At 35.2% G+C, this 26,371-nt stretch overlaps 1 protein-coding gene across 1 annotated transcript in view; it reads left to right on the plus strand.

Moving 5' to 3' along the window:
- LOC149828475 (uncharacterized) overlaps positions 1–26,371 on the plus strand; it is a 46,722-nt gene that overhangs the window by 9,991 nt on the left and 10,360 nt on the right. The window contains exons 2-3 of the mRNA XM_090016856.1: positions 22,191–22,289; positions 22,440–22,831. Of these exons, the coding sequence (XP_089872982.1) occupies positions 22,191–22,289; positions 22,440–22,831 (491 nt within the window). The remainder of the gene's footprint in view (positions 1–22,190; positions 22,290–22,439; positions 22,832–26,371) is intronic.

A 26,371-nucleotide genomic window follows, 5' to 3' on the forward strand; every position in this document is an offset into this window, starting at 1 on the left:
TTCCCCTTCTCCTTTTCTCTTCTTCTCCAAGAAAATCGTCCCCCTCCTTGGTGCCTCCTTCCTCATTTGAAGTGAGGATCCATTTCAGCCAGGGGTTGAAGCTTCCTCTAACTGGTAAGAGCTCCCTCTCATCTCTCTAATTTGCCTTTTCATTGATTTTATGCTATTGCTTTTCCATTTCTATCAAAAGCTACCATGAAGATGGAATTTGATCTTCTATAGATTAAATTCCTCTTCAATCGGCCATATCAATTGATCCATGCCTTGTTTCTTTTGATTTTTGCTTTATTAATTTTGTATTAGATGTTATTTTACTGTTTTCTTTCTTCTAAATTTTCTAAAATATAGCATATATGCTTTATTTTTCATGTTATGCATTAATAGAGTATATGCTTTCATTCTCTTTTCTATTCTGCATGTATTTTAATTCTGGCTTCATGTTAGCATCATCATTTTGGATGTTTTTCTTTGTGTTTTCGATCTGAATTTTTTATGGGTGATTCATGACTGTATCTTCATGAATCTGTGATTTTTTCATGATTTTTGGGGATCTGTGGATCCACTTTAAAAATCGAGATTCAGAACGTGTCATTATGCACCGTCAGGATTTTAGCAGAATTAGGACCAACTTGTCGGAGTGATTTCTCCCTAACTGGAGATGATCTCTCCGATCTGTAAAAAGTAGTGTCTCGAGGATTGAGTCTAGTTTATTCATGCAATTTTTTAGCAATTTTCATTGTCATTTCATACCTGATTTTGATCGAAAACCACAACCCTGTCATTCTGTGTCATTTGAGTTGCTTAGGTTTTAGTCAATTTTGTCACAGTCATATCTCCCTAATGGGAGATCATTTTCTAGATCTATAAAATGGGTTTTCTTTATTTGCATGTCTAGTTCATTCCTGTAAATTTTCAGCAATTTCTATAGTCGTTTCCTATTTTGTTTTCATTTAAAGCCAAAACCCTGTCTGTCTGCAACTTCAGGCGTTAATCTGATCCAGGATCGACTTGTTGGAGTCATATCTCGCCAATGAGAGATCATTTTCTAGATCTGTAAAAAGGATTTTTTTCCTTAGAATGTCTAGTTTATTCATGCCAATTTTCAGAATTTTTCATGGCCATTTCATATTTCATTTTGATCGAAAATTAGAACCTTGTCGTTTTGCATTGTCAGGCCTTGCTCAGATCTTGAGCCATTTTGTTTGATTCAGATCTCCCCAATGAGAGAGGCTTTTTAAGATCTGTAAAATGGGTTTTCTCCCTTGGCATGTCCAGTTTACCTTTGTCAATTTTCATAAACTTTCATGGCTATTTCATATTTCATTTTGATAAAAAATTAGAACCCTGTCGTTTTACCTCATCAGGCATTGCTTAGACCTTGTCCCATCTTGCTTGGATCAGATCTCTCTAACCAGAGATGGTTTTCGAGATCTGTAAAAGGGTTTTTTTTTCTTTATCTCTCTAGTTTATCCTTGTCAATTTTTATACATTTCTATGCTCATTTGCTATTTCAATTTTGTTAAAAACCGTGACTGCATGTTCTGTAACAGGTTCATTCTCTGAGATAGAACAATGACTTTGCAAAGTCACCATGCCCAAACCAAATTTGATTTTCCATTTCTGTAAATTGGGTTAGTTTCCTGATTGTGTTAAGCAACTTCTCTCACAAATTTGGGAGAAATTGAGTCGGTTTAGCCTCTGAAACTGTTTGTTAAAATTCAATCACCTGTTTCTAAAATCAATTCTCCAATGTTTCGTTAATATTTCAAGATTCAGAAATGATTTTGATATTTTGTAAAAAGTAGATGTTTTTTTGATGTGTCTTAAATCCATATACTCATTTTGAGTTTCATTTGAGTTCTTTTAGACCTTCATTCACTCGAAATGCTCTGACAGGTTTTCCTGTAAATTTTGATTATGCAAATTCTTGTTTTAATCTGATAAAAGACCCTAATTCGGGGTTTTCTTCAACATTTTCTTGATTTTTTCAATTCTAGATTGTTCCTAGGGTTAGGGGTCTCCATATAATTTTTCATAAATTTCTATGGTTATTTGGCATTTCGTTCATTGCATTTTTCAAAACCGGTTTTCTAAAAGTCATGGTTTTGCTAAAACAAGGGTAAATTGGGTATTTTTGCATTTAATTTCTTAATTTCGAATATTATTTCCATGATTTAAAACTTTGATAATGTTTTTAATCAGATCAACAAGCTCTTCAATCAATTTCATAAATTTTTGAGCTTCCATGTGACAAATATTTCAAAATTTCTTTCAAAAAACCCTAATTTTAAGGCCATAGTCTTAATTTTAGTGGTATTTTGGTTATTTTGCCTCTAATTTCGAAATTTATTTTCCAAATTAGGCTCATTTTAATAGCTTATCAAATCATGTATTCACCCTTTATTTATGATTTTGATTTTATGAAAAGCATGGAAAAGGCTTATTTCTGGAAAATATACTTCAATTTTCGGATATTGCTGGATAATTTCAGAAAAGCCTGTATTTTCCCACTAATGTGTTTGCTAATTTTGCAGGAAAAGCTTAAGATGCTGTTTTCTTTCATTTCTTATTCAATTATTTGATGTAAATTGTAATTAAATATAAAAAAATAGTGAAAATTTCTCTTTCTGCATTTGATAGATTGCATTTGCATATAGTTTAATTTTCAATATTAAATACTATGGTTCATACGCATATTTCAAATTTCACTATGGTCAACACGAATAGCACGCAAACATTCTTTTAAGAAGTTAATAAACTTAGTGAAATTCGTATTTTTGACCATAGTCAGAATACAGATGAAATTTAGATTTATTAATTTCTTTTAAGTTACAAAAGGCCTACACTCTTAGGTTATTTTAAAAAATCATTACATATTTCAAAAGTTTTCTATTTTTTAATTAAAAAAAATCAATTTCAATCTCAACTTTGAATTTCAATTTCAAAAATTGATTTCAACCTCAAATTTCCATTTTAAATTCAATTTCAATATCAAATTTCAAACTTCAATTTCAAAATCGATTTTACTTTCAATTTCCCCTTTAAATTCAATTCAATTTTCATTTCAATTTCAATTTTCAATTTCGAATTTCAAATTTCAAAGCAACTTCAATTTCGATTTAAATTTCAATTTTAAGTTCAAATTCAATTCCAATTTCAAAAATTCGATTTCAATTTCAATTTTAATTTCAAAACTTTAAATTTCGTTTTCAACTTCAATCTCAATTTCAAATTCAATTTCAAAATAATTCCAAGTGATTTTCGAAATACTTTCAAAGTTGAATTCAAAATCATTTCAAAATGATTTCAAGATGTTTTCCAAATGATTTTTGAAATATTTTCAAAGTAATTTTGAATCAATTTTGAAATCATTTCAGATCAATTTCAAAACAATTTCAACATCATTTCAAGACGATTGTCAAAACCATTTTTTTTTTAATTTTCAAATAAATCCAAGCATGCATCGTGATTTTCCTTAAAATTTTTTCTCAAATGTACACATATGATCATTTCTGCATTTTTAGGACTTAGAATAATTACTTAGGCATTTTAAGCAAAGCAAGGCATACAGTTCAATCCTTGGTTCGATTACACTTGGTAAAGGCGTCAGGAACGGTTGAACCTCGTACCGACAGGCGGATCCCATCTCCCAATTTTCCCGTATTTTAAAACGGAGGCGAGTTTTAAAAAACAAAATCTTTTCAAAAGGTCAAGTGGACTTGCAAAATTTAAAAATTTTGCAACGATCACAGAATTGGCGACAGTGATGGGACCTGTCCTCATTTGATTGAACTTATGCCTTGTCTTGCTTAATTGTCTAAGTTATTATTCCATAAATGTCAGTATTTATTTGCAAACTTAGGAGCCTAGACTTTAACCCAGCTGACATCTAATGCATATAGGCTTAGGCGTGGTTGGTAGGACCAAATGATGAGATTTATTCATGCTCACTTAGACTTAGGTCAAATACAAGCCTCCTCAATCTAGACTTGAATGCAAACCTTGTATGCAAGTGTATGCTTCTCGTGATTTTAAAAATTCTATCTTCTTAAGCCTTTGCATTAGAGCTTTCTGATTTCTTGTATGTTTGAATCATATTTCAAAAACATTCCCTACCTATGTTCTCCCGGTTATCACGTTGCTGAGCTTTCTCCCTGAACCGTAGTTCGGGACAAAGCCTCACAACTAGGCTACTTATTTGGGCTAATAACCCCCTGCCACGTACTAAGGGCCATAGTCCAAAGTATATCGACAGACGCTCAAGGATGCTGGAAAACCATAACCTTAGAACCAGAGATATTTTTATGCTACGTACATCGAGCTTCGGCTTGAGTATATCAATATATCTGGATTGAACTCAGATGATCTGAAACTTAGAGTTAGGATTAAGGTCCTACAAGCCTTTTCAAATTTTGCATGATAGAGTCAACCTTTAGGGAGTGCTGTATGCGCATCCTTGTTTGTGTAGCTCTATTGTGATGTAAATGTGCTTCTGCAAAATTTTTTTTTACTTGTATTTTCTTACATCTTCAAAATAATTATTTTTTCTCAAACCCTGGAGGTCTTTTCAAAATTCTCCTGTTTTTCCAAAACTTCAGGCGTATATCTTTTTCCTTGTCATTCTGGATCTCAGATCTTCAATCAAATCTGGTCCTGCCTGCTATTTTCTTTAATAAATCTTGTGTTTTTGTCAACATTCTTATTCTCCTTTTTCCTCTTCCCCAGTGTATCCCAATGGCATCCAGTCATAGCGATTCTGTCTTTCTCGAAGGCCATATCTCATATGAGACAAGGCAAGGTCTTCCAGAACACCAGATCCTGAAAACCGGTCCTTTCCTTTCTTGGTGGTTCTATTCTTGGTTCACCACCTTCTCTCGTATGTTTTCGGACCACCTGGAGGACTGCGGATTAGAACTGGCGTCAGCAGTGGGCAGGTAGACCATCAACGAAAATCTCATCCAAGCCTTAGCAGAGCGGTGGAATCCGCGCTCCTGCACCTTCTGGTTCTCGTGGAGAGAGATGATTTTACTCGTGGATAAATTTTCTGACATTATGGGATTACTGGAGCTAGCTGGTCAGCTAGATGATCCCATCGAGCAACAATTTTTGATTAATGTCAAGGGATTGGATGTTTGAGATGCTCTAGCTCGAATGCCAGGACGTAGATCCTGGCCACTCATCGAAGCATATGGGAGTCAATTCGTTGATCTATTCGAGCTCTATCGTAAGTATAGGGCATAGGAGGAGGTTAACACCTTATCAAGAGCAACCAAAGAAAAAATCCAACATGCCATGGTCTTATGCACAATAGGATTGGTTTTCTTCCAAGACGGTCATAATTTTGTTGATATCAGAGTCGTCTAGCTTATGCGAAGGTGGGGAAGTCAGAAGACCCGCCGCCGCCTCTCAATTGCCATGGTCGCTCTAGCCTTTCTTTATCGTGGTCTGACCCGCTTTACCCTCAGTGATTTAATTCTGGTGGAAGGATGCACCTGCGCACTACAATTCTGGTTTCTCCAGCATGTGCCAACAAACGCCAACTCTTTCAGATACAACGACATAGAGCCACAACCTACTCCTGAGTATCGAGCTTTGATTGAAAGATTGCATAAAGATGAGATCCTTTGGGACTACTTCAACCAGCAGAAGTCACTTCCTCGCTATACCTATGCACGTGGCAAGCGCTACAGACTGCTCAGGCCTTTATTTTGTGTAGACTACCAGCCAGAGAGGTGTATCAGACAATTCTCAGAGTGACAGAGGCGTGTCGAGAATCGTATGTTATCGGGTATCATGCCAGAGTTCGATCTGCAGTCAGCTTAGTGGTCCGGAGTAGACCATGCAGCCAAATACAGTTCTGCTTTCGATGGTCACAAATACTTTCTTGCAGTCACAAAATATTTTACTAAATGGGTTGAAGCTGTTACTCTGCGTATAGTGGAAGACCGGCATGTGGTTTATTTTATTCACAAGAATATCCTTTGCCGTCTTGGCATACCATATGATATTGTTTTTGACAACGACAGTCATTTCAAGAATAAAAGGATGAAGACCTTATGTTCGAAGTTCAAGATTTATCACCATTTGGCATACCACATGATATTTGCAAAATCTCCATCATGATCACCGAGAGCTTTCAAAGCAACAGTCTCTTTTTCAAAATCAACCCTCGGGTTGAGTCTTTATCAAAACTACTTTTTACCGGTCTGTCTAAAATCAACCCTTGGATTGATCTTCTTTTTCAAAAAACCAATTTTTACCGGTCTTTTCTTAAAATTAACTCTCGTGTTGATCATTTTTTTCAAAATCAACTCTCGTGTTGATCATCCTTTTCAAAAACAACCCTCGTGTTGATCATCTTTTTCAAAATCAACCCTTGTGTTGTTCATTCTTTTCAAAATCAACCCTCGTGTTGATCATCTTTTTCAAAATCAACTCTTGTGTTGATCATCTTTTTCAAAATCAACCCTTGTGTTGTTCATCCTTTTCAAAATCAACCCTCGTGTTGATCATCTTTTTCAAAATCAACCCTTATGTTGATCATCTTTTTCAAAATTAACCCTCGTGTTGATCATCTTTTTCAAAATCAACCCTCGTATTGATCATCCTTTTCAAAATCAACCCTCGTGTTGATCATCTTTTTCAAAATCAACCATCACGTTGATAATCTCTTTCAAGATCCAGTCCTCGAACTAGTCGATCCTTCAAATTTCAGTCTTCGCACTGGCCGATCCTTCAAAATCCAGTCCTCGCACTGGTCGATCCTTCAAAATCCAGTCCTCGCACTGGCCTTTCACCAAAATCCAAACTAAATGCCAATCATTTTACAATCCAACCCTCGGGTTGCAATTTTTGCCAACGACGGTCTTTCAAGATTCGACCCTCAGGTTGAACTCATTTTCAAATTGGCCAAATATTTCAAATATCAATCAATTTTCTCTTGCGAAGGACCTTTTTTCTAGGGAGAGTTCGAGGGAGATCACTCTTTTTGCATGCAATCAGTTCTTCGTCCGCAAGAACCCTTTTTCCAGGGAGAGTTTGAAGGGACTCATTTCTTCGCGAACCGTTTGCAAAACAATAACCAATTTTACACAAAGAACCCTTTTTCTAGGGAGAGTTTCCACGAAAGCTCGTTTCCTTTTGTGGTTCCAATTTTTTCATTTTGGCCTCCCCGTCATAAAGGACCATTTTTCTAGGGAGAGTGTGATGGACTCGCTCCTCTACGATTATTTATCGACCTTACCCACACGCATTTCCATAAGAGAAGCCTAAGATTAGGGAGTTTTGACGAAAACTTAATTTCTCTTCGAAAGTTCCGTCTTGCAAACACCTCCTCTTTAGGGAAGAGAGAAATATCTTTTTACCCGTTCAGGTCAAGGGTCAAGCCTAAGTCTCTCTTTTGAGGAAAAATAGAGGAGAATTTAGTCACGAATGTGTCAATCTGATATCAAACAATTATTTCACAAAGGGTTTTAGGACATTTTGCCAATTTGCTAAAAAAAAAAATTCGTTGATTTCAAAATTTTTATTCAATGCACAAGGATTCACCTCAAACTACCTCTAGTATTCTTTCCAAAAGGGTGAAGCTCCTGCGAAATAAGAGAGAAAATTCAAACTTTTTCTATTGGTCAACTAAAAGGATGAAGGAAAGATCCTTGATATGGTCGGCAGAGGAAAATGATCTTAAAAAGCCAGAAATGAATTGGTATTGATCATATCTATGACACATTTTTAAAGGCAATTCTTCTGTCAACAAGGTAGTGGAAATATCCCGCGCGATAAAAGAATCCTCTCACTTTCCTCAAAATCATATAAGCATAATTAATTATCTGCAAAAAGAGATCTCTCAATCATCACCAAGTTGAAGGTTGATAGGCGAGTTAGACCCCCAGAGACAAGGAAGACTCGGATCATCTCCAAGTTGAAGGAGCATGTGACGTGTTCTTCCAGGGAAAATTCAGATCATCACCAAGTTGAAGGTTGATGCGACGAATCTCCTGACAGACCCTAAAAGATATTTGATTTGTTTTATCATCAAAGGATTTTTAATCAAAGAGGCAATATCATTCTCGGGGACAAAGAAGACTCAATCATCTCCAAGTTGAAAGAGCATGTGATGTTCTTCTAGAGAAAATCAGAACATCACCAAGTTGAAAGCTGATGTGATGAACTTCTCGCTAAGCCCCCAAGAGAGCTTAATTTTATGTCTCAAAGAGTGCAATAAGATCATCATGGGTAAACTCCAGATATCAAATTGCTAGGAATCATCTTTATCTATGCGAAATTCTTTTATTAATATCTTTTCATTCAATTGCTTTTATGAAACTAAGAACATTTCCTCTCTTTTCGTATCAAGGAAATAGATAGTTTTCTTGAAGAAACTCAACAACAATAAATCTGAATTTGATTCTTGATTTCACAAAGTTAGCCCAGTTAAATAAAACACTCTTGGTAGAAAAAAAGAATATTTTTTCGCATAAATGTGCATATTTCAATCATTTTGAATCAACTACAATTTTTATCTTATTGACAATATTTTTTGGCTATCCTGACATGAAGCGAAAACTTGATGTCCATTTTGATATATCCTGGCGATGTTTTATCCATCATTAGGACTTGATAACCTGGGTTTTCAAGATCCTTCCCTTCTTTTTTATTTGAGCGCCCGAGCTCTCAGATCCGCACATTTCCCTGTTATCTCCATTGTCCCGCCATAGAAAGTTCATTTTCAGGTCAAAGGTTGAGCCTGCTTTTCTTGCAAAAGGTCATTTTCAAAAACTATTCAGTCTCAGTCATGACACGCCCCAATTAATCCCTTTTCCAAAGCTTTAAGAACCCCCATTTTCCTTGCCTTTTGCAACCCCTTTCGAATTCTTTGTGCGAAGTCTAGAAGTCCCATCATGGTTTCTTCATTCGAGGATTCTGATTTTTCGTCCTCGTTTATGTAAGGGTTAAACCTGAGCCTCATTCCATGAGGTATTTTCGTCCTCGTTCAGGTAAGGGTTAAACCTGAGCCTCATTCCATGAGGTATTTTCGTCCTCGTTCAGGTAAGGGTAAAACCTGAGCCTCATTCCATGAGGTATTTTCGTCTTCATTCAGGTAAAGGTTAAACCTGAGCCTCATTCCATGAGGTATTTTCGTCCCCGTTCAGGTAAGGGTCAAACCTGAACCTCATTCCATGAGGTGTTTTTTTTTCGTTCAGGTAAGGGTTAAACCTGAGCCTCATTTCATGAGGTATTTTTCATCCCCGTTAAGGGTTAAACCTGAGCCTCGTTCTATGAGGTATTTTTCGTCCCATCCAGGGTAAGGGATAAACCTGAATTTCTGCAAAAAGGCCATTTCAAAAGCTTATTTTGGCTCAATCATGAGACTTCTTCTCTATCAATCTCCCTTTTCAAAGCTTTAGGGATCTCATTTCTCTCACCTTTTTGCAACCTCACTTCATGAGGACCATTTTCAAAACATTCTTCCACACCCAGTCTAGATTTTCTAGTTAGGGCATTTTTGATATTCTAAAATTTGCTGTGTTTTTCTTTGCTACTAAGCTCAACTTTCAATCGACTTAGCAGTAAAGAGAGGCATCTGTAAGCACCCCAAATTTTCTAGGTCCATTCTTTACACCCTCTTTCACATATGCCAACCCCCTGCAGGGCAATGTAAGGGTCTTACCTCTAGGTTTATCCTAGTCTAGAGACCAGTTTACCCCATTTTGTCAATAAAATTACCATTTTACCCCCAAGTCAGCCTTAGCCCTTTGTCATTTAGACTTAGCCAAGCTCATTTTAAGTTCAGAGGAGTTAGAATGACAGTCATTTCTAGTTTCCCTGAGCTCACGAAGAGCGATGTCAGTCCATTTCAGCTAAATTTAGTTCATTTCAGGCGAAATGAGCTCATTTCTAGCTCGAATTTTAGCAAAATTGTTTTCGAGTCAATCAAATCCAATAGATCCTATCCCCATGAGTCTAATTTGAGCTCATCAGGAGTTCAAATGGTCTAGTTCCAGTTCAAAGCCACTTCCCACACTCTCGGACCTTCATTTCAGCTCGTTTCAACTCAGTTCAGTCAAAATTGAGCTAACCCTAGTAAGCCCAGCTAGTGTTTTAGCTCCGAATTTAGTTCACCTCAGTATAACTGACTTCTAATTCAGTCCATTTCAGTCATGTCCAATTTAAATTAGTTCAAACCAGTCCAGTACCATGTTACACTACCCCTGCAGGGCAAAAAAAAATAAAATTTGCTGAGAATATCATTTCTATCAATTTTCAAGCTGGGACAATTCCCAATTTGGACTCAGATCAATTCTTTTATCTGATATTTTATCTATATCCGAGATCCAATCCATATTTCAATTCATATATTGGATCCAATGTTGGATCCAATGTTGGATCTGGTGCCCATTTTCTATCTTGGACCTGGATCTTTTATCTAATTCATTCTATTATCTATACCCAGAATCCAAATTACTTTATGAACCTGGAATATCTCATCGGATATCCAGGATCCAATCAATCACTTTCTGATCCATTCCTTAACATCTAGAATTGAGATTGATTTCCATCTGGATCCACCTTCTCATCCATTCAGAAGGCTAATTGGATCAATTTTTGAACTCAAACTCAGATTCATTTTCTTGTCTGATATCTGAGACCCAATTTCATTCCTTGGGCCCTTATCCAAATCCAAGATCCAATTTTATTTCTGGGCCCGATCCAATATCAAATCCAAGATCCAAATCCATTTTTTATCATGGGCTTGGATTTTTCCTTCAATTCTATTTCATAAATTCATATCCAAGGTCCGAACATCATTTCAGATCAATTCCTTTCATTTTCATCTTCAATAGAGATCCAGATCCGCTTTATTCAAAACTTCGGATCCAGATCCAATTTCAAAAACTAATTTTGATCCAATTTTAAAACCAATCTTTGTATTTCAAAAATTCAATATCTCGAAAAGTTTTCAAAAGAAAAACAATCGGGGTCCCATTTAAAATGTTAATTTGGATTTCATTCTAAATTTTTTTCGAAATGGATCTTGGATCCACTTTGATTTTAGGCTCCAAATGGCGCCAATTTCAAAGTTAATTCTCACTTTACCTTTTTAAAACCTTGTTTCACTTGTTTTTAACCTTTTCTCTTTGTTTTTAAAAACCCACATGTGCACACACATGAAGTTGTGCCACATGTCACCCTTTTTCTTAAAAAACCAAAATCGCCCCCCACTAATTAAGCTTAATTAAGCTAATTAGGGGGAAGACTCTAGAAACCCTAGGCCCAAACCCTAAAAAAGGTTATAAAAAGGGGCTATAGGGTCGCGCCAACCCTAAGGAGAAAATATCTTCAGCCCTCTCTCTCTCTCCCTTGCTCTCTGTCTCTCTCTCCCTCTTTCCCCTTCTCCTTTTCTCTTCTTCTCCAAGAAAATCGTTCCCCTCCTTGGTGCCTCTTTCCTCATTTGAAGTGAGGATCCATTGCAGCCAAGGGTTGAAACTTCCTCTAACTGGTAAGAGCTCCCTCTCGTCTCTCTAATTTGCCTTTTCATTGATTTTATGCTATTGCTTTTCCATTTCTATCAAAAGCCACCATGAAGATCAAATTTCTCTTCAATCGGCTATATCAATTGATCCTTGCCTTGTTTCTTTTGATTTTTGCTACTATTTTCTTTCTTCTAAAATTCGAAAATATAGCATCTATGCTTTATTTTTCATGTTATGCATCAATAGAGTTGATGCTTTCATTCTCTTTTCTATTCTGTATGCATTTTGATTCTCACTTCATGTTAGCATCATCATTTTGGATGTTTTTCTTTGAGTTTTTGATCTGAATTTTTTTATGGGTGATTCATGACTGTATCTCTATGAATTTGTGAATTTTTTACATTTTTTGGGGATCTGTGAACCCACTTTAAAAATCGGGATTCAGAACCTGTCATTCTGCACCGTCAGGATTTTAGCAGAATCAGGATCGACTTGTTGGAGTGATTTCTTCTTAACCGGAGATGATCTCTCCGATCCGTAAAAAGTGGTGTCTTTAGGATTGAGTCTAGTTTATTCATGCCAATTTTTAGCAATTTCCATGGTCATTTCATACCTGATTTTGATCGAAAACCACAACCCTGTCATTCTGTGTCATTTGAGTTGCTCAGGTTTTAGTCCATTTTATCAGAGTTATATCTTTGGGAGATCATTTTCTAGATTTATAAAAGGGTTTTTTTTATTTGCATGTCTAGTTTATTCCTGTAAATTTTCAGCAATTTCTATGGTCGATTCCTATTTTATTTTCATTTAAAGCCAAAACCCTGTCTGTCTGCAACCTCAGTCGTTGATCAGATCTAGGATCGACTTGTTGGAGTCATATCTCCCCAATGAGAGATCATTTTTTAGATCTGTAGAAATGATTTTTTTTCTTAGAATGTCTAGTTTATTCATGCCAATTTTCAGAATTTTTCATGGCCATTTCATATTTTATTTTGATCGAAAATTAGAACCTTATCGTTTTGCATTGTCAGGCCTTGCTCAGATCTTGAGCCATTTTGTTTGAATCAGATCTCCTCAATGATAGAGGGTTTTTAAGATCTGTAAAATGGGGTTTTTACCTTGGCATGTCCAATTTACCTTTGTCAATTTTCGTAAACTTTCATGGCCATTTCATATTTTATTTTAATAAAAAATCAGAACCCTGTTGTTTTACCTCATCAGACATTGCTTAGACCTTGTCCCATCTTGCCTGGATCAGATCTGTCTAACCAGAGATGGTTTTCGAGATTTGTAAAAGTGATTTTCTTCCTTTACGTGTCTAGTTTATCCTTGTCAAATTTTATACATTTCTATGCTCATTTGCTATTTTAATTTTATTAAAAACAGGGACTGCATGTTCTGTAACAGGTTCATTCCCTGAGATAGATCACTGACTTTGCAATGTCACCATGCTCAAACCAAATTTGATTTTTTATTTCTGTAAATTAGGTTAGTTTCTTGATTGTATTAAGCAACTTCTTCAACAAATTTGAGAAAAATTGAGTCGATTTAGTCTCTGAAACACCCAAATTACAGAAACCTGTCTCTTAAAATTCAAGCTCCTATTTCTAAAATAATTTCTCCAATGTTTCATTAATATCTTAAGATTCAGAAATGATTTTGATATTCTGCAAAAAGGAGATGTTTCTTTGATGTGTCCTGAATCCATAGACTCATGTTGAGCTTGATTTGAGTTTTTTTAGACCTTCGTTCACCCGAAATGCTCTTACAGGTTTTCTTGTAAATTCGATTATACAAATTCCTGTTTTAATCTGATAAAATACCCTAATTCGTGTTTTTCTTCAACATTTTCTTGAATTTTTCAATTCTAGATTGTTTCTAGGGTTGTTAGGGGTCTTCATATAAATTTTCATAAATTTCTTTGGTTATTTGGCATTTCATTCATTGCATTTTTGAAAATCGGTTTTCTAAAAGTCATGGTTTTGCTAAAACAAGGGCAAATTCGGCATTTTTGCATTTAATTTCTTAATTTCGAATATTATTTCCATGATTTAAAACTTTGATAATGTTTTTAATCACATCAACAAGTTCTCCAATCAATTTCATAAATTTTTGAGCTTCCATGTGACAAATATGTCAAAATTTCTTTCAAAAAACCCTAATTTTAAGGCCATAGACTTAATTTTAGGGGTATTTTGGTTATTTTTTCCCTAATTTCAAAATTTATTTTCCAAATTAGGCTCATTTTAATAGCTTATCAAATCATGTATTCATCCTTCATTTATGATTTTGATTTTATGAAAAGCATGAAAAGGGCTTATTTCTGGAAACTATCCTTCAATTTTTGGATATTGCTTGATAATTTCAGAAAAGCCTATATTTTCCCACTAATATGTTTGCTAATTTTGCGGGAAAAGCTCAAGATGATGTTTTCTTTCATTTCCCCTTTTATTTCTTATTTAATTATTCAATTATTTGATGTAAATTGTAATTAAATATAAAAAAAATAGTGGAAATTTCCCTTTCTGCATTAGATAGATTGCATTTGCATATAGTTTAATTTTCAATATTAAATGCTATGGTTTGTCATACGCATATTTCAAATTTCACTATGGTCAACACGAATGACACGCAAACATTCTTCTAAGAAGTTAATAAACTTAGTGGAATTCGTATTTTTGGTCATAGTTAGAATACGAATGAAATTCAGATTTATTAATTTCTTTTAAGTTACAAAAGGCCTACACTCTTAGGGTATTTTACAAAATCATTACGTATTTCAAAAGTTTTTCATTTTTTAATTTAAAAAAAAATCAATTTCAATCTCAACTTTCAATTTCATTTTCAAAAAATCGATTTCAACCTCAAATTTTCATTTTAAATTCAATTTCAATATCAAATTTCAAACTTCAATTTCAAAATCGATTTTACTTTCAATTTCCTCTTTAAATTCATTTCAATTTCAATTTTAATTTCAATTTCATATTCAATTTTCAATTTCAAATTTCAAATCAATTTCGATTTTAACTTCAATTTTCATTTCAATTTTCAATTTTGATTTTCAAAGCAACTTCAATTTTAGCTTCAATTTCAATTTAAATTTCAATTTTAAGTTCAAATTCAATTTCAATTTCAAAATAATTTCAATTGATTTTCGAAATACTTTCAAAGTTGAATTCAAAATCATTTCAAAAAGATTTCAAGATGTTTTCCAAATGATTTTTGAAATATTTTCAAAGTAATTTTGAAATCATTTTAAATCAATTTTAAAACAATTTCAACATTATTTCAAGACGATTGTCAAAACCATTTTTTTTAATTTTCAAATAAATCCAAGCATGTATCGTGATTTTCTTTAAAAAATTTTCTCAAATGCACACATATGATCATTTCTGCATTTTTAGGAATTAGAATAATTACTTAGGCATTTTAAGCAAAGCAAGGCATACAGTTCAATCCTTAATTCAATTACTCCTGGTAAAGGCGTCAGGAACGGTTGAACCTCGTACCGACAGGCGGATCCCATCTCCCAATTTTCCCGTATTTTAAAACGGAGGCGAGTTTTAAAAAACAAAATCTTTTCAAAAGGTCAAGTGGACTTGCAAAATGTAAAAATTTTGCAACGATCACAGTATTGTATTGTTACCCGAATCAGTTGGGTCCAAAATAAGATACGCATCATATTGCAAAAATAATAATGTTTTAGTAAAAAATTTTCAAAAAAATGATGAAAAAAAATCATAACACATAAAACAATTATGAAATACACAAATTGCAACCACAAAATCACATGTGATGCACTTATGCCTCTATGAGCTGCATAAGATATCTTCAAACATCAACTATCTCACAAGAACAATGCAAACTATTAAATATCTTGCAATTAAGAACATGCCACAAAACTCATACTTTCATATTACATAAACAAAAATATTATGACAATAGTTGCACTCGATTTTTAATCGGTTTTCACTCATTACTTGAGTGCCACATTGTCGTGCTGGACCATCTTAATGCCACCTTTATTGGAGGAATACAACAACAACAACAACTACGCCTTCATCCCAAAACAATTGGGGTCGGCGATATGAACCAAAAAGAAAATCATTCTGGGTCCTCCACATGAATCCTTCTCCTCCAATCATTTCTATCCAATGCCATGTCCTCGGTGAGGTTCAAAGCATTCATATCCTTTCCTATCATCTCCATCCAAGTCTTCTTAGGCCTACCTCAACCTCTTTTGACTAATATATTTTTCCATTTGTCCATCCTTCTAACTGGAGCATCATTAGGCCTTCGCCGAATATGTCCAAACCACCGTAAACGATTTTCTCTCATCTTATTTTCAATGGATGCAACGCCTACCTTCTTACGTATCTCCTCGTTTCGAATCTTATCTTTTATTGTATTTCCACACATCCATCGAACCATACACATCTCATCTACACTCATTTTTTGAATATGATGTCTCTTCGTAGCCCAACATTCCGTACCATATAATAAAGCGGGCCTAATTGTCGTCCTATAAAACTTTTCTTTCAACCGCAATGGCATTCTACGATCGCACAACACTCCAGTTGCACTTTTCCATTTCATCCACCCAACCTTTATCCTATGGTTTACGTCTCCATCAATTTCTCCATCATTTCGAATGATAGATCCCAAATATTTGAAACAGTCATCCACCGATATTTCTTGCTCGCCAAGCTTCACTACACTCTCATCACTACTGCGTTGCTTACTAAACCGGCATTCCATATATTCTGTCTTACTCTTACTCAACGTAAAACCTCTTGCTTCCAATGTCTGTCTCCATAATTCTAACTTAGCATTAACCCCAACTATAGACTCATCAATCAAAACAATATCATCAACAAACAACATACACCACGACACATTTTCTTGAATTGATTTCGTAAGCTCATCCATCACTATAGCAAATAGGAAAGGGCTTAATGTAGATCCTTGATGTAACCCAACTCTTATAGGAAAATTGTTTGTCACCCCTCCACAAGTGCGGACATTGGTTACCACTCCTTCGTACATATCTTTAATTATACTAATGTACTTTAAAGAAATACCTTTCTTCATAATTGTTCACCAGAGAATATCCCTAGGTACTCTATCGTATGCCTTCTCTAAATCAATAAAAACCATATGCAAATCTTTGTTCCTCTCTCTATATCTCTCAATAATTTGTCTAAGAAGATGTATAGCTTCCATAGTCGATCTTCCAGGCATAAAACCAAATTGATTCTCTGATATCATGACAACCTTCCTCAACCTATGCTCAATCACCCTCTCCCAAAGTTTCATAGTATGACTCATGAGTTTTATACCACGATAGTTTGTGCAATCTTATATGTCACCCTTATTCTTATATAGAGGCACCAAAGTACTCTTCCTCCATTCCTTAGGCATCTTATTTGTCCGCAAAATCTTGTTAAAAAGATTTGTCAACCATTCTCACCCAAGCATTTCCAAGCCTCGATAGGTATACCATCTGGTCCGACTGACTTTCTTGATTTCATTTTCTTTAAAGCCTCTGCAATTTCTTTCTTTTAAATCTTGCGCATAAAGTCACGATTCATCTCATGAGAAGGAATGGAGAAGTCTCCAAGATCCTGAGCATGACATCCATTAAAAAGCTTATCAAAATAATCTTTCCATCTCTCCCTAATCTCCTCATCTTTGACTAAAACCCTTTGAGTTTCATCTTTGATGCATCTAACCATACCTAGATCCTTCGATTTCCTATCTCTCATATTTGCAAGCCTATAAATATCTTTCTCTCCCTCTTTGGTATCCAACTTGTCATAAACCTCCTTATATACCTTATCCCTCGCGTTTCGAACTACTTTCTTAGCTTCCTTCTTTGCTATCATATACTTTTCCAAATTCTCATTATCATGACTTTTACTTAGATTTCTATAACACTCTCTTTTAACTTTAATAGTTAATTTGACATCCTCGTTCCACCATGATGTATCCTTACCTAGCAGTGCACCGCCTTTAGACTCACCCAATACCTCCTTAGCCACCTTTCTCATGCAACCCGCTATCTTATTCCACATTGATTCTGAATCCTCTTCGAGCCACCAATCAGCTTCCTTAACTACCTGCTCTACAAACATTCCTTGTTTAGCTCCTTTCAGTGCCCACCACTTAATTCTAGGATCTATCTTATGTCTATCCCTTTTACGACATTTTCTAATTCTAAGATCTAAAATTAAGACTCTATGTTGTGTAGCTACACTTTCTCCTGGTATAACCTTATAATCGATGCGACAACCTCTATCTCTCTTTTTAAGTAGGAAAAAATCTATCTGACTCGTATTAACCCCACTTTTAAATGTTACTAGGTGAGACTCCCTCTTCCTAAACCAAGTGTTGGCTAAGATCATATCATAGGACAAACCAAAATCTAAAATCCTTTCTCCACTTTCGTTTCTTTCTCTTATACCGTAGCCTCCATGGATACTCTCAAATCCATCCCTACTAATGCCTACATGTCCATTAAGGTCACCGCCGATGAAAATCTTATCTCCATAAGATATCTCTTGTGCTACTCCGTCTAAATCTTCCCAAAATTGATGTTTAACGGAATCATCTAAACCTACTTGAGGTGCATAAACACTAATAATATTAATGATATCCGTACCAAATACTAATTTAATAAGTAAAATCCTATCACCCTTCCTACGGACCTCAACTACATTATCTATAAACTCACGACTAATAACAATCCCTACTCCATTCCTATTCCTATTTATTCCTGTATACCAAATCTTATATTCCCATGGGTCTATCACTTTATTGGAGGAATATGAAACTTAATTTCAACCTTGACATAAATCCCTAATTTCTGCGGATCCAACTTTGCCGTAAGTTGGCGGGGGTTTGGGGGCGTAAGCCCCTGATACAAATTTTTTTGGAGGGTAATTTTATAATTTTACTCATAATAGAATTTTTTTACCTTAACCCACTTTCTTGAGTGAAAAAATGGTGAAAATGTACTCTTGAGCAAACTGTAAAAACTCTCTCTTTCGCACAATGATCTGCCCCCAAATCGCTCTCATGACTCCTAAGGTGCATGAATACTATAGTGACTTCTACATAAATGAGGAAGTCAGCCCTCAAGAGGTCTTTAAAACCCAAAAATAAAAAACAAGTTTCGTCTCTTTTTAAAGTGCGTTGAAGGTGGATCATACGATATACCTTGTATCCTACGATACGACACAATACAGGGTTGTATCATACAATACGACACAATACAAGATTGTATCGTACGATACATACGATACAAATTCGATACACTCGTATCGCTTTTGCCCATAGTAACGATACATATCGTACCGTATCATACTTACAACATTGTAAAGAAGACCTTTATAAAATGTGTAGTGAATAGTTTTTTTTGGTTTTTGTTGCTAATACCTTGTAGTTTCCCATAGTGCCATTGATCAGTTCTTGTTAGTTAGATGTCATGCAAGTTCCTTACTATCATCTTTCTTTACATAGATATGCTTGATGATACGAGTCAGTGGTAATTGATACTAAAACTAAACACGTCATGGTTGCACCGACATTCTTTAAGATGAAGACCTTTGGATCTTAGGCATTTTTTTTGTTAGGAGAGCTATTGCAGTAAGCTTCATCTGATCGTAGGTACAACCTACTTGACAAATATGCTAGTAGCCTATTGGCCTCAATAGCTGACTGGATGAAGATGAAGATGCGTTGCTTTTGGATCCATCCTTGGTTGCAGCATCCATGAGGTCTTATGAAACCTGATATAGTCTGTGCAGTCAATCCAGCATCCTGATGTATATGCTTAACTGGAGATGGAAATACGGGAACTGTAAAGCATGCTTTAAGGCATATCCGAGAGACTGTAAATGAGTTTACCAGAGGCCAAAGCGACCTGGCCGGCATCATTAACCTACTGCAAGCTGGATTATGAGGGTGATATTAGTCTTAGTGTTTGGTTACTGTACCTTTGATGCACGTAGTATCTTCTTGAAGCCATAAGTTGGTCACATTGTGTTAGCTCTAGTATAGGATCTATCACATTCTCTACTAGTGCAGTTCAGCCATTCACCAAAGTAAAGCAACTGCTTATAGGCCACCATATTCATTAGCTTACCCCCTCCTACGTTGGCAGCTGCCATTCCAATTATTCAATCACGTTGTGACCTGTTCTATGTCCATTGTCAACCAATTTAATTGAGAACCATGAGATATTCTTTGGCTTCATGTCTTCAGTGCTCATTAATTAAATCTCTAGGTTTCTTGTTTGAATTAGGTCTTCCGCAGGCAATGTCATTGGATCTTTAAATATGTATAGAAATATTTACTGCAATCTCTTTTTCCTGACGATGACTTGGACACATGACTGCTTTAGCATGTTCAACTTGTGAGAACTTGAATTATTATGTATACATTAGTTATTACCGTTATTCTAACAACATACATATTTAGTTCCTCTACTGTGAACTGATTTCAATAAAACACAATGTTATGGGGCTTTATGTATGCCTTGAATAATTGTACTAATTTGAGGCTACAAGAATAAAACCTGCATATAAGTTTAAAGTTTAAACACTTATGCATAGTTCAGATTTGGTGTATAGCAGTTTAGTGAACCACTGAGAAGTTTCATTGGCTTATACTTTTCCATCATGCAGTCACAGACTAATTTGTTTGAATCACATTTAGCTTCCATGTAATGGTCATTCAAGTTTGAAAGTTGATTTCTATTGATACCAATAATGTTGTTCATTTTTTCTTTTTTGTAATAAAATCTTTTGATATTGTTTGAAACTTTTTTAGTTCCAAATGTGGCCTAGAATTTAAAATATATAACAATATTCTCGTGAGATGTAAAAACAACATTGAATAACATATATCATAATATGCATAAACATCAGTGCTTTCTGTTTATTGTGATATTATTATTAAAATTTTCATTTCAGAAGATACTGAATTTATTTTTAATATCTAAAAAAATTGTTTTTAGAATCAAAGGAATACAAAAATTAAAAACAATTTTAGAGAAAGGTCAGTCATCTTATTTGCGTATTTGGTTCAAAGTCAAATCAGATAACCAAATTACCAATTTTGAAAGTTTTAGTATATTTAAAAAAGAAGTAATTATAAAAGAAGACCCAATATTGATCTATGTCACATGGGTGCGGGTGCGAGGGTGTGACACTTTCAAAAAACTTGGGTGCGGGGATGCGGGGGTGCCGCAAAAATAAATAAATAAATAAATAAATAAATAAATAAATAAATAACTATATATATATTATATAATTTGTGCAGGGGAGGGGTCGAGCCCCCTCCCTGCGCCCTCTTTGTGCAGGGGAGGGGTCGAGCACCCTCCCTGCGCTCCCTGTTGGTAGGGGAGGGGCCGAGCCCCCTCCCTGTCCTCCCTCTTTGTGCAAGGGAGGGGCCGATCCCCCTCCCTGTGCTCTCTTTGTGCAGGTGAGGGGTCGAAGAGGAGAGCAGAGGGAGTCGGAGAGGAGAGAGCATACCTGAGGAGGAGAGGTTCGGCGGAGCGGTCAACGATGACATCGGGGTCCGGTGGAGGTCGATCGGCGTCGTGGTCTGGCAGAGGTTGGGAGGAGAGGAAGGGAATATTAGGGCAAATTTTTTTTTCCCTAATCCTCCCCTCAACAACATATTTTATCGGGCAGATTTTTATTATTTTTTTAATCTAAAAATTGGACACAAATGACCCTGGGTGTGTTGACCGCACCCAGGGTCGGGTTGACCGCATCGGGTACCGCACACGTGCGCGCACCCGCGTCGCGCCGACGCGGGTGCGGCACCCGGTTTGTCGAGTCCCTGTGACATCTGCTCAATAATTGGGCATGATGGAAGATATGTGAAACTGCCCAGTTTAACTATCATAGGTCATTTTTGTCTAAAATAATGATGAGGGGCATGCTGGGCATTCTTAATGTTATTCAAGTTAAACAGATTAAGGGTATCTTTGGAATATAAACAAGATGATTTTTTGGAATAAATGCTCTTTGTTTTTTAGTTTCACAACATATTCCTTTTGTATTAATCTATGTAACCGGGACACGACACTTAGGGTGCCGTACCCGTGTCGACATGGGTACTGGTACCTAGACACGGCATTTGCCGTGTCCTATATTATATTATATATTTTCAATATATAATATATATTTTAGATATATAATATATATTTTAGATATATAAAATATATTTTCAGTATATATTTTAGATATATAAGATATATTTTAGATATATAATATATATTTTTTAGTATATATTTAGCCGTGTCCCCGTACCCACATTTTTTGGAATTGCCGTGTTATACCTTCCGTACCCGTACCCGTACCCGCACCCGCACCCGCACCCGCACCTAGGTGACATAGGTATTAATGTAATAGTTGTCCTATTTTTTTTTTCATTTCTTAATGTTTCCAAAAGTATTAAATTTTCCTTTGCTCAAGAAAGTTCTAATATCTCCCTATGAAATTGTTTTGTTTAATTATTATTTATTCTTGATGTATATGTATTCTACTTGGTTTGTGTGTATGTATTATGCATATAGTCCATCTGTTGATTGTGAATCTTTTCCATGCATGAAAGGCTCTATGCTGTGGTATATGCCATAAAATGCATAGGTTATTATTTTCTTTGGCTCCAGAAATAAGTAACTCAAGTCTTGTTCCTCTGCAGATAATAAATGATCGTCATATTGGTGGTAAATGCTATGGTTTTGTTACTTTCACAAATCCAAGATCTGCAATCGATGCAATCAATGATATGAATGGGAGGGTGAGCGATCATTACTGTTATTTTACGAGGCAATAGATTTTGTATTTTAGCTTTTCCTTCCTGATTTGCCATACACAATGCTATACAATGCTCTCTGTCTCTCTCATTGCTTTCTCATGTGCTTTTTGCTGTTTAAAAACTTTGAACCAGACCATTGGTGGTAGAGTTGTAAGGGTTAATGAAGTGCAAACTAGAGTTGGAAGGTCAAGTCATATGCGTGAGCGCTTCCGAGAAAATGAAAGGGACACGGACTGGAACAGAGACAGGGATAGAGGTCACTTTCAGGATCATGATAGAGATCGGTATCGGGATGGGAACAGTGATAGATCTCGAGAGCATGATCGTGATCACGGACGTGATGATCATAAGAGGGACCGTGATGCTGATCAAATGAGAGATCAAGAACGTAACAGGGTATATGATCGTGATTGGCAAAGAGATCATGATGTAGATTGGAACCAAGATAGAGGGATTGAAAGGAGTAAGGATCATGAGAGAAATAATCTTAAGAGTAAGGAGGAACGATCAAATGATCGATTTGGGTAAGACTCTGAATATTTGTTGATTCCTATGTACTATCATATTAAATTACAAGATCTTGTTTATGGTGTGCAAGAAAAACAGATGGATTTTCCTAACATAAAATAGCGAATACGTCTATCCTGAACCTAAGCTGGTGCATAGCAGCATAGCCATGGTGATGCACATTTTGAAAAACATGAATTCTACTTGTGTTGTTTCAATGAATAGTCTCTTTGGTCATCATGACTCTTTTATGCAAGTCAATAATTCTTTGTCTGGATATCTAGCAGTGAATTAGCAGTCGCATTATTCATACACATTGTGCCCTCATGAAAGGTTTTTCGTAGGCATTATTTCTGGTCTTGGCATTTGGGAACACCTGCGCCATACAAATTTATGGTATTGTTATCTGGTTTATACTTATCTTTTTTTGCCAAGAAATGCCAATTAATTAGATCATCTTGGGAAACTTCTCCATCTTTGCTTAGTTTTGGTTTCTCTATTTTCATTGTTGTTGTTTTTGTTGATTAATATAACTTTTTTTTCTTGTATTAATTTGTCTTCTAAAATATTGATGAATATGACTTTAGTTTTAGGTTAGAAAATGAAGCTGCTACATAATTTAAACAAGGAAAAAAAGGGTGAACAAGGCTACTGATCTATGGGACCCTTAAATGTTAAGAAGTAACAAAAGCCTTTCACAGATTAACTTTTGCATGCCTTCCTGCTTCAGGGTCATACATGAATTAGACCATCAGGAACAATGGCTACTCTAGTAGGTTAGTAGCGGGCTGAAGTTCATCTAGTATAACCAAATCTTGTCTAGATGGGTTCTGACATTATCAAATATGGGTTCAGACCTGCATTTGGGTTCAAAACTCCCAATGTACTCGGACTGGGGTTAGTTCCTGACCTAATCTAAATTTTACATGCAAAAGGTTCTAATCTAGTTCTGATCCTTAAGAGGTTCTTTGGATGAATAACACTCACTTTTTCTTCAAAAGAAAAATAAGTCATGTTGTGTATGTCTATATATATATATATCACTATCACCGATAAATTGAAAATATCGCGATATTATTGGTTTTTTCAAGGTAGCCAATAATATCGGGAATATATTGCAATATTTTCAAAATATCGCGATATTTTTGGGAAAAACTCTTTTTTATTTATTTATTTTAAGTTTGCATTTCCTATTTTTTGTTTCTTTTATATTTTAAAACCTTTAAAACATGTTTCTTTATATTTTTGGAAGAAAAATAATGCAAAACTTATTATTTTCTTAGCTTTTTTATTGTTATTTATATTTTTTTCAATTTTTTAAACTCCCGAGATTTTCTCAAGATTTATGAACTTTTGAAAATCTCTCCGAGAAATACCCTCGCCGAGAAATTACCTTTAACGATACAGGTGACTGATATATATAAAAATATATATATATATATGACTATGTACGATCTAGAATGCTTTTTACATCATTTTTTTTATTTTTTTCTTGAATCTAGTCTTACAGACGTAACCACATGGTTTTAGTGGGAATCATGTATTGGATCACTGAATTGTGTTATGTGAATGTGAGTAGTTTTTTTATGGGCTTAAAAAACAACGGTTTACAATCTATCAAAATTTCATGACTTAGGAAAACACATTCTTGAATCGAAATAAGGCAATTCACGATGCAATCCCACAAAAACAAACCATGCTGAATGCCTCTACGGAATCAGATTGACTAGACAAGGCTTGCATATAAGATTTGTAACTAGATAGTATGGTACAATAGACCATGTATATGCTTGTATATGTAAGTCGTATGTATTGTATGTGTGTGTGTGGGATACTATGTGGTCATGGCACAATTACATCAAATGAGTAGATTGTTTGCCTTCTTTTTTGATAGATCAGACCCTACAAATGTTATCCATAAGGTTTGCTTATTGGAAAACAGGTTTCACATAATTGCGATGTGTAAACAAGTTTTCTGACAGCTTAAAAGAAATCAATGGCTCATAATGTGCAAAATTTTGTAGCTCAAAAAGTCATTTCTATATTGAAAAAACACAATCCAATGTTTGATTCCTACAAATCAGATCACATTGAATCCATCCATGAGGTCAGCTTGAGTTGATACAGCTTGTTGGAAGGTCACGGCACCATGACTCTCTCTCTCTCTCTCTCTCTCTCTCTCTCTCTCTCTCGAGAGTCATGGTGCCGTGACCTTCCAACAAGTTGGTAAGTGCAGCGCTTAAAGTGAGCACCTAATGTGCACTCTGTCAACAGCCTCTCTCACTCAATCCAACACTGGATTTGTTCAGCATGGTTTGTTTGCTAGGGGTCACACTTCGGTTATGTTTTTTCAGATTAAAATCAAATCTTTTTTGAGGCACAAAATTTTGATGCATTGGCCTTTGATTTTTAAAGCCCTTGAAATATCCTTATGCATCTCAGTCACGTGACTCAAAACCTATTTTTTGCTAAACAAATCTTTTTTCTTTTATGACATAGGAATCTGTCCATGGTGTCAGGCCATCCCAGGCCATTTTGAAACCCACATGGAATGACTCCCTGCTTAGACAATAAAACTCCGGGTTCACCCCTTTGGCCACTAGGAAGATGCATGCTGTGCTTCAACACTGGTGCACACATGGGAAATCGATTGTGGGATGTCTGGAAGAGAACAGACAATCATACTTTGCCCTAACCATGTGAACAAGCCCATGGTGGGCACTAAACAAATCATATAGATAATGTTCATAGGTTTTTTTGATCATGTAATCATTTGATGCTTCTGTGCATGAACAGGAAGTCAAATATAATAATCCAGACTAGTGTATGAATCATGATTATATTGGTTAATACAGGTTATTCATCATTTTCTCTACTTAAAATTGAATCTTACAATTTTTGGCCTATGACTACGAAGTAGAAAATAGTCCATGCTGAATGTCTCAAGGGTTACTGCTAGAGCAATGTTGACAAGGGAGAATATTTAAAGAAAAAGTATCAATAACATAAAAAAGGAACGAAAAGAAGAATCTGTATGTACTTTAAAAAATGATTAAAAGGGGACCATGATGTCTTTCCGTACGTTCATGATACTCTCATGATGTTTCAAAATTAAAATATTTGAGCATTGGACTTCATATGCATTAAATCAAAGTTTAATGGCATAAAAATCTGCCTTCTGTTCATTCCTCAATGGTCAGTAAGCAGTCCATTCACTTCAAAATGGATTTCTTTGGTTGGAGAATGATTTTAATATTCTATGTGGCTTTACATCCAAAGAAGAGGTTGTTAATGTTAAATGTTAAAGTATATATATATATATATATATATATATATATATATATATACTTATTGTTTGCATATGTACATATATGTCTATATTAATATGTATATATATATATATTTCTTTATGTAATAAGTGAAACCCATTAGGGTATTTTGGACATTACATATTATGTAATTAGTGGTGTTCCTAGAGGGCACTTTAGGGTTTTCCTTTTTAATGTATTTTATTCTTTTCTCAAGGGCATTATAGTCCTTATAATGCCCTTGGAATA

This window comes from Nuphar pumila, chromosome 9 (assembly GCF_984573655.1).
Source record: "Nuphar pumila chromosome 9, dmNupPumi1.hap1.1, whole genome shotgun sequence".
Classification (NCBI taxonomy): Eukaryota; Viridiplantae; Streptophyta; class Magnoliopsida; order Nymphaeales; family Nymphaeaceae; genus Nuphar; species Nuphar pumila.